This window comes from Pseudophryne corroboree, chromosome 5, assembly GCF_028390025.1.
Source record: "Pseudophryne corroboree isolate aPseCor3 chromosome 5, aPseCor3.hap2, whole genome shotgun sequence".
Lineage (NCBI taxonomy): Eukaryota > Metazoa > Chordata > Amphibia > Anura > Myobatrachidae > Pseudophryne > Pseudophryne corroboree.
Window position 1 is genome coordinate 320,708,720 of NC_086448.1, and position 13,818 is coordinate 320,722,537.

General features: G+C 43.8%; 1 protein-coding gene across 2 annotated transcripts in view; it reads right to left on the bottom strand.

Annotated features, from left to right (window-relative positions):
• The window catches only part of MATCAP2 (microtubule associated tyrosine carboxypeptidase 2), a 169,649-nt gene that overhangs the window by 23,365 nt on the left and 132,466 nt on the right, over positions 1-13,818 (bottom strand). For both annotated transcript variants that reach the window (XM_063922507.1, XM_063922508.1), the window contains 2 exons: positions 12,775-13,418; positions 11,171-11,314 (listed from right to left, as the gene is read on the bottom strand). In XM_063922507.1, coding sequence (XP_063778577.1) covers positions 11,171-11,314; positions 12,775-13,418 — 788 coding nt within the window. The remainder of the gene's footprint in view (positions 1-11,170; positions 11,315-12,774; positions 13,419-13,818) is intronic.

A 13,818-nucleotide genomic window follows, 5' to 3' on the forward strand; every position in this document is an offset into this window, starting at 1 on the left:
TGTGAGGGAACATAGGGCAAGAAGGTAGACTTACCCGTGGCACCTGCCGAGAGCATATTAACAAGGCCATCACCAAACCAGGCTTCCCCTTCATGGGGAAGAGACTTCACTCTTTTCGGAGTCAGCATTTGCATCCCTTTGGTGAATCCACAACGCCCTCCTAGCCGAGACCGCCATGGAAGTGGCCCGCGCACCCAAGAGTCCCATCCCTTGTAGTCGCACGGCAGTATGTTGCAATGTTCTAGATATGACCCAACTTAAGGAGTATCACATCTCTCCCCAGGGTAAGTATATCGGATGACAAAGTAACCGACCATTTCTGAATACAAGCACCCCCCCCTGCGCATGCAATGCAAGTATAATCAAAACATATAATTAAAATATCACTTAGCTTCCTGTAAACGATCCTTTGTGACAGGGCCCCGTGCAGAACAGGGGTTGACTCTCACTTTATTCTATCCACGGTGGGAAAAGAATAAACACTCGGATTCCTCGTGATGATTTGAAACCATCTTGTCACGGCTGTCCTAGAGTTATTCAACAGAGCGACCAGCACATGAGAAGGAAAAGTTTACTTCAGCATTCATTATAATTTTTTTGTATAAATATACACATTTAAATACACATATACACACATATATCTATATATACACATATCTCATATATATATATATATGTCAGGAACAGCAGGGTCCCTAGTGACATTAATACGTTCTTAATGTGTATGAAACATGTACTGAATGCCGATGGTGTGGATCTAATCAGGAAACATTATGGTCGACATAAGACATAGTATTCGTGTCAACAACAGGGAGTAGTAACTGGGCAAAATAACATTTTTGCGACCCCGAGGGGTCTGAGGGAATTATATATATTAATATTATGCCCTCACAAATATTACTACGTCTGTGCTCGAGCCACAGATCAAAGCAACCGTACTATACATATACATATATATATATATACATACATATACTGGTATAGCTTTTTGAAATGCATCACATTATCATGTTAATTTATACCCAGTCAGATTAGTTGGTGCCGACAGGGTCACCCACATACGTCTGTGTCTCCCATATAGTTTTTATTCTTTTGGAAAAGCATACAACTACTGACATGCTGACACTTAATCTCATGAATCAAGTACCATTAGGAGTCGGCAGTACCGACAGAGGGATTCCCATAGCCGTTTGTGGCAGAGCACCCCGACCTGCCGACACACGTGTACTAAACACTGACTATAAGGGGTAGATCCCAGTATCTGACAGGGAAAACACAGAAAACGTTTACCAGCTCATCTACCACATGCTCATTATATATAGTGCTTTATTTTTGTACATATATTGCACTAAACAACTGTGCCCCCCTTGTTTTACACTGTGATCTGTTCATCAGTGCCATGGCAGGGCCAGCGTCTCTGTGAGGAGAAAATGGCGCTGGATAGAGTTGTGAGGGCTAAGCCATGCCCCCATATCGGCGCGCTTCAGTCCCGCTACTTTTTTAAATTTTTTATACTGGCGGGGGTCTGTATACAGTGCCTTTGCACTGTATACCTCTTCGTCAGGCTATATATATGAGGTATATTGCTGCCCAGAGCGCCCCCCCCCCCCTGCGCCCTGCACCCTTGCAGTCCCTCTTGTGTGAGAGCAATGGCGTGCAGCGCGACCGCTGCGTGGTACCTCAAAGACACTGAAGTCTTCTGCCGTCACTGAAGTCTTCTGTTCTTCTATTAATCACCCGGCTTCTTTCTTCTGGCTCTGTGAGGGGGGTGACGGCGCGGCTACGGGAACGAGCAGCTAGGCGTACCAAGTGATCAGACCCTCTGGAGATAATGGTGTCCAGTAGCCTAAGAAGCAGAGCCTTTAAACTCACAGAAGTAGGTCTGCTTCTCTCCCCTCACTCCCACGAAGCAGGGAGTCTGTAGCCAGCAGTGCTCCCTGAAAATAATAAACCTAACATAAAGTCTTTTCCGAGAAACTCATAGTCTCTCTGGGCACAGAATCTAACTGGAGTCTGGAGGAGGGGCATAGAGGGAGGAGCCAGTTCACACCCATTTAAAGTCTTAAAGTGCCCATGTCTCCTGCGGATCCCGTCTATACCCCATGGTCCTTTTGGAGTCCCCAGCATCTTCTAGGACGTATGAGAAAATATATATAAAAGGGTATGCATATGGATAAAAGCTAATAAAATGTAAACAATACCATAGAAATGGTTTGAATTAAGCTGCCAACCAATTGAAATATTTTTGAATTCAGCCGATCCACCAGAAAGGTTCCTGTATAGGCTAGGACCTCCACCAAATAATAACAGTCTGCAATAAACACTGGATATTAACAGAACAGTTGGAATCATCCCTTGATGTGCTGTCAGCCTTAGGAATTGTCCATTTATGGCCAAAGGGGAGTCCAGATAGTAGGAGCTAAAGGTGATATTCCAGGTGGTGGAGTGCAGTGTTCAATAAATGCCAAAGGTCGATATCAGGAATCCAAGATCGCTGGTGTGGTGTCGGCTATCAGATTCAGGCTCTACGCGTTTCGCTGGCTACAGCATACCTCCCAACATAACCCTCTCCAGGAAGGACAGAATGCTCTGCTTCTGGATTCTTTTAATTTATTATTGCCTGCACCTGTGTTAAATGGGTTAATGGATAAGAAAGGTGTTTCAGCACAGGTGATGGCAATCTTACATTAGGAGGGAAGTCCAGGAGCAGAGCATTCTGTCCCTCCTGGAGAGGGTCATGTTGGGAGGTATGCTACAGGACATCCAGCTTCATCAGGAGAATATGTTAGAGTGGGTGGCAGAAAGTACTTATATACCCTTTATAATTATGTTATGATTGACACCTGTGCTAATTGTTGATTTGCTTAGAACAAACCTTCCAGAAAAAAACTAAAAACAAATATATATAAAAATACTTTAAGGTCCCAAAGGTTAATAACATGAATAAAATGCAAAAACGGATATTAGAAAAGGAGATTTTAATGTTTAAATGTTGTAATATCACTATGATAGACTGATCACATGACCGCATCCGATCATGTGATCAGAGTAGCCCTGAATCTATTGGTTCTCCCTAGTAAATATGGAGAAACCTGTATAGTGTGGGCAGAGTATAGCCTATAGCTGTTGTGGTCACGTGACCCTAACCACGTGACCGCACCCATGTGACCGGAAGCTCCATGAATCATTAGGGAGCCTAGTATATAATAGTAATGTGGATGACGTTGCTGCATCTGCATTGCGTCATGTGACCAATGTCACATGACCCGGAAGGAGAGAGAGAGCAAAGTATGTTGTCATAGCAACCGGAATACACCAAAACTGGAGTTAATAGATTACTAATATTTATGTAGTCTCACAGAATAGCTCCATAAGAACATAGGGAGAGTTATTATTATAAAAAAGGGGGATATCAGATTGTAATATAAAAATGTATTATAACATAGTGCAACAAGTTAATGAGTTGGTTTAGCACACAGCACATAAAATACATGCGCTGTGTATATATATAAAAAACACATATCAAATAATGAAAAGTATACATATATATATACAGAAAGTGAACCATAAATATCATGAGTCTTGAATTTTCTGAGAGTAAACCATAATTATAAGACTGATTATATGTGATCCTCCGAAAATGATAATGAGTAAAGAAAAATAATTTAAATAAAAAGCAGAGATCACTGAAATAGTAGTGGATATGTGGAAAACATGCCACTCAGGGAAGGCAGAGCACAACAGCAAACACAAGCGGGACCGCATGTGTGGATGCCTATGTGCTCCATCGTCCCCGAGCAGCATGCCCCTGTCACAACTGAGGGCTGGTGCTGACCAGGGGGAAACCTCAGTTGTAGGGGCTGAGGTATATGTGTACCTGGGAGGCAGTACAGGGTTCTTGGACATGCAGGGAACCTTTAGAACAAATGCCCGAAGGCGTGACCACGACAACAAGGGAAAGTTCAAAGGTTTTATTAAACACAGTTCAGAGGAATACTGATGACTTGGTACCGGTAATAGGAAACACAGATCAGAGAAATACTTGGGATCGATGACGGAACACCGATGGTGACTTGGGATCGATGACGGAACACCGATGGTTACTTTTGGATCGATGGCGGAACACCGATGGTTACTGGGGATCGATGGCAGAACACCGATGGAGACTTGGGATCGATGACGGAACACCGATGGTGACTTGGGATCGATGACGGAACACCGATGGTGACTTGGGATCGATGGTGGAACACCGATGGTTACTGGGGATCGATGGTGGAACACCGATGGTTACTTGGGATCGATGGCGGAACACCGATGGTAACTTGGGATCGATGGCAGAACACCGATGGTAACTTGGGATCGATGGCGGAACACCGATGATGACTTGGGATCGATGGCGGAACACCGATGGTGACTTGGGATCGATGGCGGAACACCGATGGTGACTTGGGATCGATGGCGGAACACCGATGGTTACTGGCAGGGCAGAGCACTGCTGGACGCTGGTGTCGGTAACTGCCAGTCACAGGATGCAATGATGAGACACTGCAGAGTCAGGCTGTACTGCAGAGAAAGTCCATGGGAGGACTGCACACTGGAATCACTGAAGACAATTGAAGCACTGACCATCTTTCCAGCCCAGGAACAAGATATTTATACCAGCTGGGAAACAGGGATTGGCTGGCTGATTAAGCAGAGTCTAGAGTGCAGCTGCTGGGTAATTAGGTAGAAACCAGAGTGCAGCTGATAGGCTGAAAAGCAACATGTGATGAAAGCAAACATGGCTGCGCCCATGTTTGCTTTTGGAGGGAAAGATTGTTTGTAACTTGCATGTGAGCTTTAACCATGAAGCTGCCAGAATCACAGTGAAGAGTTTTGAGACAATGAGATGCAGCGTGCTGCATGCAGACAGTGCAGATGGAATCCAGGCTTGGAACACTGGGACAGTCTCAGGAGGCATTTGGAAGGTAAATACTGATAAGGAATTACCTGGATCGTGACAGCACCCCCTCCTTTATTAGTGGCCCCAGGACACTTCTTATAAATTCTTTACCTGAACAAATGGAAGAATCTAGATTGAATCCTGATGAACTTGAACTGGCTGGAACCAGAGGAGACTGTACTGGACCTATGGACGAGACCAGATTGAGTCCAGACAAACTTGAACCGGCTGAGACCGGCGGAGACTTTGGACTGACGGATAGGACAGGATTAAATTCGAAGGTTCTAGAATCGTCTGGAACCGAAGAGGCTGATCCAGACAGACGGATGGGACCGGATTGGTTCCGGAAAAGCTTGAACCGGCTGGGACCGGAGGAGTCTTTGGATTGACATTCGAATCAGTTGGAACTGAAGGAGTCTTTGGACCTACGGATGGAACCGGATTGGGTCCAGAGATATCGGAATCGGCTGGAACCGAAGGAATCTTCAGACAGACGGATGGAACCGGATTGAGTCTAAAGACAGTTGAATCAGCTGGAACTGAAGGAGTCAGAATCCGGTTAGAACCGGAATGAGTGGTATCCGAGTGTTCAGTTAGACCATCCTGGACCTGGTCCATGCTGGATGCCAACAGGGTGGTGCTCTCTGAAGACGGCAAACAGGAGTTCATAACTGCATCTGTAGCACAAAAATTTCCATCTGGGAACTTGGCTCTGGATACTTCCCTTGGGACTGAAACTTTGGTGACCCCTCCTGGGGTTGATGAATCAGACACCTCTCTCAGGGTTGTTTTCTCCAGCACCCCTCCTGGGGTTGACAGATCAGAAACTCCTTTTTGAGAAGACTCATATGCCCCTACTAGAGCTTGAACATCCTCCTAGGGCTGTAGACACAGACGCCCCTCCTTGGGCTGTAGACACAGACACCCCTCATTGGGCTGTAGACACAGACGCCCCTTCCTGGGCTGAGTAAAGAGTGTCATCATTCCAGGAAAGTTCGGACGCTAGGATCTGGTACTGTACCAGATATTTACCGACTGTTCGTGTCCCCTGACGTAGCCGGAGAATATCAGAGGAGGCAGAGGTCACCACCCTGTTGGCATCCAGCATGGACCAGGTCCAGGATGGTCTAACTGAACACTCGGATACCACTCATTCCGGTTCTAACCGGATTCTGACTCCTTCAGTTCCAGCTGATTCAACTGTCTTTAGACTCAATCCGGTTCCATCCGTCTGTCTGAAGATTCCTTCGGTTCCAGCCGATTCCGATATCTCTGGACCCAATCCGGTTCCATCCGTAGGTCCAAAGACTCCTTCAGTTCCAGCTGATTCGAATGTCAATCCAAAGACTCCTCCGGTCCCAGCCGGTTCAAGCTTTTCCGGAACCAATCCGGTCCCATCCGTCTGTCTGGATCAGCCTCTTCGGTTCCAGACGATTCTAGAACCTTCGAATTTAATCCTGTCCTATCCGTCAGTCCAAAGTCTCCGCCGGTCTCAGCCGGTTCAAGTTTGTCTGGACTCAATCTGGTCTCGTCCATAGGTCCAGTACAGTCTCCTCTGGTTCCAGCCAGTTCAAGTTCATCAGGATTCAATCTAGATTCTTCCATTTGTTCAGGTAAAGAATTTATAAGAAGTGTCCTGGGGCCACTCCTAAAGGAGGGGGTGCTGTCACGATCCAGGTAATTCCTTATCAGTATTTACCTTCCAAATGCCTCCTGAGACTGTCCCAGTGTTCCAAGCCTGGATTCCATCTGCACTGTCTGCATGCAGCACGCTGCATCTCATTGTCTCAAAACTCTTCACTGTGATTCTGGCAGCTTCATGGTTAAAGCTCACATGCAAGTTACAAACAATCTTTCCCTCCAAAAGCAAACATGGGCGCAGCCATGTTTGCTTTCATCACATGTTGCTTTTCAGCCTATCAGCTGCACTCTGGTTTCTACCTAATTACCCAGCAGCTGCACTCTAGACTCTGCTTAATCAGCCAGCCAATCCCTGTTTCCCAGCTGGTATAAATATCTTGTTCCTGGGCTGGAAAGAGGGTCAGTGCTTACTGTCACAACTGAGGGCTGGTGCTGACCAGGGGGAAACCTCAGTTGTAGGGGCTGAGGTATATGTGTACCTGGGAGGCAGTACAGGGTTCTTGGACATGCAGGGAACCTTTAGAACAAATGCCCGAAGGCGTGACCACGACAACAAGGGAAAGTTCAAAGGTTTTATTAAACACAGTTCAGAGGAATACTGATGACTTGGTACCGGTAATAGGAAACACAGTTCAGAGAAATACTTGGGATCGATGACGGAACACCGATGGTGACTTGGGATCGATGACGGAACACCGATGGTTACTTTTGGATCGATGGCGGAACACCGATGGTTACTGGGGATCGATGGCAGAACACCGATGGAGACTTGGGATCGATGACGGAACACCGATGGTGACTTGGGATCGATGACGGAACACCGATGGTGACTTGGGATCGATGGTGGAACACCGATGGTTACTGGGGATCGATGGTGGAACACCGATGGTTACTTGGGATCGATGGCGGAACACCGATGGTAACTTGGGATCGATGGCAGAACACCGATGGTAACTTGGGATCGATGGCGGAACACCGATGATGACTTGGGATCGATGGCGGAACACCGATGGTGACTTGGGATCGATGGCGGAACACCGATGGTGACTTGGGATCGATGGCGGAACACCGATGGTTACTGGCAGGGCAGAGCACTGCTGGACGCTGGTGTCGGTAACTGCCAGTCACAGGATGCAATGATGAGACACTGCAGAGTCAGGCTGTACTGCAGAGAAAGTCCATGGGAGGACTGCACACTGGAATCACTGAAGACAATTGAAGCACTGACCATCTTTCCAGCCCAGGAACAAGATATTTATACCAGCTGGGAAACAGGGATTGGCTGGCTGATTAAGCAGAGTCTAGAGTGCAGCTGCTGGGTAATTAGGTAGAAACCAGAGTGCAGCTGATAGGCTGAAAAGCAACATGTGATGAAAGCAAACATGGCTGCGCCCATGTTTGCTTTTGGAGGGAAAGATTGTTTGTAACTTGCATGTGAGCTTTAACCATGAAGCTGCCAGAATCACAGTGAAGAGTTTTGAGACAATGAGATGCAGCGTGCTGCATGCAGACAGTGCAGATGGAATCCAGGCTTGGAACACTGGGACAGTCTCAGGAGGCATTTGGAAGGTAAATACTGATAAGGAATTACCTGGATCGTGACAGCCCCACAATACCAATACCCAAAAGTATTATCATTTAGACCATCTGGGTGTAAAGAGTTGAACTTCAGCATCCAAAAGACTTCCCTGGTACATAATCTATTATATTGGTCACCACCTCTAGAGGTGGGGGCGATTTGTTCAAGACAGATAATAGAGAGACTTGAAGGATCCCCTACATGTTTCATATTATAATGTCTGGATATACTATGTGTCGGGCATTTCTTTAGAATATTGCGGCGATGTTCCATAAATTGTACGCGTAAAGGTCTTATGGTTCTGACCACATATCTTAGTCCGCAACCACAAGTTAACAGATATATGACAAAATTAGACTGACAATTCATAAAAGATTTCAAATAATACTGTATGTTTCATTAGACAGTGGTAGAGAAATGGAGATTATTTTACGTTTCATATGAGAACACATAGTGCACCGAGATTTCCCGCATTTGTGAAAACCTGGGGGCCTGCTTGTCAGCCAACTAGAACCACCTGAGGACTGGATATCTTTAGAAATTTTAAGATGACTAGGAGCCAGGATAGTTTTTAGTGATCTGTTCTTCCTGTATACAACCCGGGGCTTCGAGGGCAAAATATCTCCCAGGATTGAATCTTGTTTCAAAACTCTATTGTTCCTTCATATAATCGCTTTAATTTCTTGAGCGCAATTGTTATATTTGCAAACAAAGGCCATATCACCCATATTGGTCTCTTGTTTATTATCAGAACGAGTCTCTCTCTTTTTTGATTGGAGGAGACTTTGTCTGTCCATTATACGGACTTCCTCAAATGCTCGATCCAGAAGAGATTCTGGATAGCCTCTATTTTTTAGAGATTCAATGAGATCTCTGGCCTGTATTACAAATACATCATTATCAGTGCAGTTGCGTTTAGATGCATAAGTTGCCCCTTGGGTATATTATTTCTCCATGGTGCATAATGAGCTCTTTTATAGTGTAGATAAGAATGAGTATTAACTGGTTTAATATATGTAGAAGTATGGATCTGGTTGTCCCTAATTTCGAGGCTGATGTCCAGGAAATCAACCCAACTCCTGCTGAAGGTGGAAGTGAAGGATAAATTATATTGATTAGAATTTAAATGTGTTATGAAAGAAGTGTCCGTGTCTAAATCCCCATTCCAAATAATAAAGAGGTCGTCAATGTAACGGCCATAGAAGACCAGGTCCACCCCCCAGCGCCCGCTCCACACTAGGGCGTCTTCTAGGTCCCCCATGTACAGACTGGCACAACTAGGTGCGAACCTGGTCCCCATGGCTGTCCCAGTGATCTGTAAATAATAAGTGTCAAGAGATAAAAAATTATTGTGATAAAGAATAAAGGAAATACAATCAAGAAGAAAGGCTCTATGATCTCTGTTGAGATCATAATCTATTATAAGCTTCTTTGAAATGGCTTGTATGCCTTTTGAATGGGGAATGTGTGTGTATATAAGACCTTTACATCTAGAGTAAGGAAGGCATAAGTGTCCTTCCATTGAATAGACTTTATTTTATTCAAAAAGTCAGTAGTGTCTTTTAGGTGAGATCTCAATAGGGAAACTTGGGGTTGCAAAAAGGTGTCAATGTAAAAAGAAAGATTGGATGTCAGAGAGTGAATGCCTGAAATAATAGGTCGACCAGGGGGTGCAGTGAGGGATTTGTGAATCTTAGGTAAGAAATAAAAAGTGGGAGTGATGGGAAAATGGGGAAGCAGGAATCGGTGTTCATCCCTGGACAAAATCCCCTTACCAAGGGCTGAATCTAATAAAGTCTTAAGTTCTCTGATATAATTGGATGTGGGGTCCCCATCAAGAACTCAATAGAAATTCCTATCTCCCAACTGTCTAGTGGCCTCCTCAATATAATAGGATCGGTCCATAATTACTAGACCACCTCCTTTATTAGGCTTCTTTAATTATGATAGAAGTATATTTAGTGAGTTCTTTTAGGGCTCTTTTCTCCTGTCTACTGAGATTCGAGGGGGATCTAATTCGGTCTGTATTTTGTCCTACCAGGGTTTTAAAGTCTTCTAGAGTGATTTTATAAAATGACTCAATACAACTGCTTTTCGTAGAAATAGGAAAAAACTCAGATTTATGTCGAAATATACTGGTTTCTCCTTGAATATCGTATATTTTCTCTATTTTAGATGGCAAGGCTGAGGCAACATTATTCTGTTCCCATAGTTCTTCCAGGGTTGAGAGCAATATACTGTCTGTTTCGTCTAAGATGATAGGGATAGAATCATCTTTATTGGATTGCAGAGTCTTTCGACAGACAGTACGTACAAACTTATTTAAATCGACATATAGTTCGAATATGTTAGGACTAGTAGTGGGGGAAAATTTGAGACCTTTCTTCAGAAGTGAGAGTTCAGACTCAGATAAAGTTCTTTTGGAAAGGTTGAAAACACTTTGTTTGGACTCATCTCTATTAGCTGTTGATAACTTCTTATGTTTTTCTTTTTTTCTGCACCCCCCTCCTCTACATCCTCTATGCTTAAATCTCGTCTCCTTTTGGGAGTGTCTCTTGCATCTGGAAAGGTTGTTGCCCACCGGTTGGTCTTTGGACGTGCCCCTAAAAAATCCTAACTCCTGGGGTCCTGTCTATCTGAATGATGAGGACTATTGTGTCTAAATTCTATATGCCCCCTTGTTGTGCCCTATCATATCTGTTGGTATATGAAATACCTGGTGAGTCGGTATTACCGACTTCATGATGCCTTAATTTGGCATATCTGTTAGGATAGGTAAAGTCCTTTCGTTCAGACATGTTCCTCCACTGTCTCATACTGTCATAGGCTGTCTTTTTCCTTGTATCATATTGTGTATCTATATTTCTATTTTTGCGTTTGTAACCACATCATTCTCATAATCATATAAATCTCTCTTAAATTTTCTTTGGTGTCCATGAGACTTTGTTCATATTTAATGACTTTCTCATGTATCACTCTATCTTTACTCTCAAATCTTTCCTCCTTACCTCACCCAGACAACCTTCTTTCTCCATGTATTTTCGAACTTGGTGCCATATTCGACTTTTTGGCAGCAGACTACCTCCTGTTGCTTGTTCAAACTTCTCATAGTTGCCATATTTCTCAAGTGTCCTCAGCATGATACCAATTGCCTGTATAAGATGAAAGAAACTATATTAGAAAACATTTTTTAAGAAGCTTAAAAAGGAAATGTTTTAGAAGCTTTTAATATAACGTAATAGAGTGCCAAAAGACAGGTAAATCAAATGAAGGAGTTATTGAGAAAATGTAACATAAAAGAACTACTATAGAAAAAATGAAAGGGCACTCTCCAGGTTTTTCATAGCAGGAAAAGCTTAGATATTATAGTCTCAATTAAGCATACTCATCTTCAAAGTTCTCGAACGTTTTCGGTCCTGTCAGGACCTTAATCAGGAGAAACATATTGCACAACACTTTAGGCATCACATCCCATGTTTGTCCAAAAGCAAGGCTCGCCCTGCCTACACTTATACCCCTCCTCGTTTACAAAAAGGGCACCAGAGTACAATTTCCGCTTACCAGATGAAATGCACATGATGTCACAGACCGATAAAGTAATCTCAATGGAGGTCAATAAAAACCACACAGCATAGTCATAGCACAAGTATTAAACTCACATCGCCACAGGGAAAGTTCCTTTTCACATCCGTGCAGACTGACAATACTCCAGTGAGCGCTCTCATCAGCGCTTTCGATCGAACCGGAGTGTCATACTTCCGTCCGCTGGAGCGCAAACAGCCGCGACAAGAAGTACCATCATGGTATGGTGGAACGCAAGCCCAAGCCACAGCGTGTCGCACCTCCTGCTGCAGCAGCCACAGCCGGAAACAAAACAGGGTAAAGTGGAGCGCAAAACCAAATGTCTTGCGTGTCACACCGCCCAGTGCAGAACAGCAGCGTCAACCCATCTCCATGCATGCACAATCACATGCATGCACCTGATTTCTGGAACCAAAGCACATAATGTAATAGAGTGCACAAGGGGAGTTAAATACACAGAGAAAACTGTCAACAAATTCAGTCAAAGGCTGTAGCAATGAACCCCTGGCAGAGATGATGGGTCTGCCAGGGGGATCAATCAGAGTTTTGTGCACTTTGGGTAGCATATATAACATGGGGCAGACCGAATGCTCCACTTTAAGAAAATATGAAATCCGTTCAGACAGCCACCCATTAAAAATAGCCAAATCAACTAAAGAATCAACCTTTTTCTTAATACCAGGCATAGGTTGACAGAGCACTTGCTGTATATAGCGGAGTCAGCAAGTTGTCGTCTGATTTCACCATCATAGTCTGCAAAGTTCTGGATGACAATGGATCAAAGGTTAGCCCTTGGTAGTCTGCATGAATGGTCATATCACTCAATGTGTATGGGCGGCCAACGACCGCCAAGCCCAGGAGGGGAAACACTAGATGACGTCGCTCACAGAGTGATGTCATCTAGTATGCATGGACCTTTACTGTAAGCCACATGTGCAATACAGAAAATATTATGGGGGTTTTTCAGGACCTACACAAACAACTAAAGTTATTATAAAGAAATATGATGGAGGAAGACCATAAACTATACCTGTTTAAGAAACCTGTCGGAGGCAATGCTGTGTCTTGCTAGGACGTTTGGCAGTGCAGGATTGGCATATTCAAACTGAGGGTTGTACCTAAATGCTGACTTGAAAAACTTAATTTTTTCTTTCTCAACATTTATGGGCTTTACAGCATTTAAAATACAATTTTTTTTCCCTGAAGCATCTTCTTTTACTTGTGCTTTTGAGACATCAGGCTCCTTTCCTGTAGCTGGACTAGGCAAGTCATGTTTTCTTAGGACCTTGATTTTAGGCCGGTGTGTGAATCCTATGCTGTTTCCTGCCACAGATATACACTGAGGATAATCTGCACGAGCTTCTCTAGTTTTGGAGTTAAAACTTGACGTGCTCCTTTTTGCACAAAACAAGGTATTCCTGCGTGATGTACATAACATCTTGCTCCCCTCCCTCTGCTCTTTATTTGTATCCAAAAAAGACTCTTTTTGAGACTGTTGTTGCTCTTCTTTACTTTGAAGCAAAATGTTGTAGCTGCTGGTTCCTGTCCTAAATGTGTCTCGCAAGATACTCCTAGATCGCTCTTGAATACTCTTGGTAGTTGCTAGGGTGCGTGCTTTCTTCACATTCAAAACCGATTTCCTTGAAAGATCTTCTTTAGGCAAATGAAGTGTTTCTATATTAAATACAAACACATCAATTATGATCATGTATGGATTACATAAGAGGTAAGATTACTTTTAGTATTTCATTGTGTAATTGAAACAATTAAAACGTTCTGGAGAGGTTTAAGCATCTCCTTAGTGACCAAAATGCAAATAGACAACACCAATTCTACAGAACTGATTTCTGGGTAGTCCATTTATATTGGAGCCTATTAATTCTTGCTTTTCTCACTGGACAATAAGAATAATACTCTCTGAGATAGTATCCTAGCTACAAGCAAGAACTGTTTTTCTCTTATTGCAACTCATCAATGTAGGATAATAATTGAGATGACTCTGTCCTGTGTATACTATTTTACTAGTAAACTCTTTTTCTTACCTTGCTCAATACAAGGGGGTGCCACCACTACC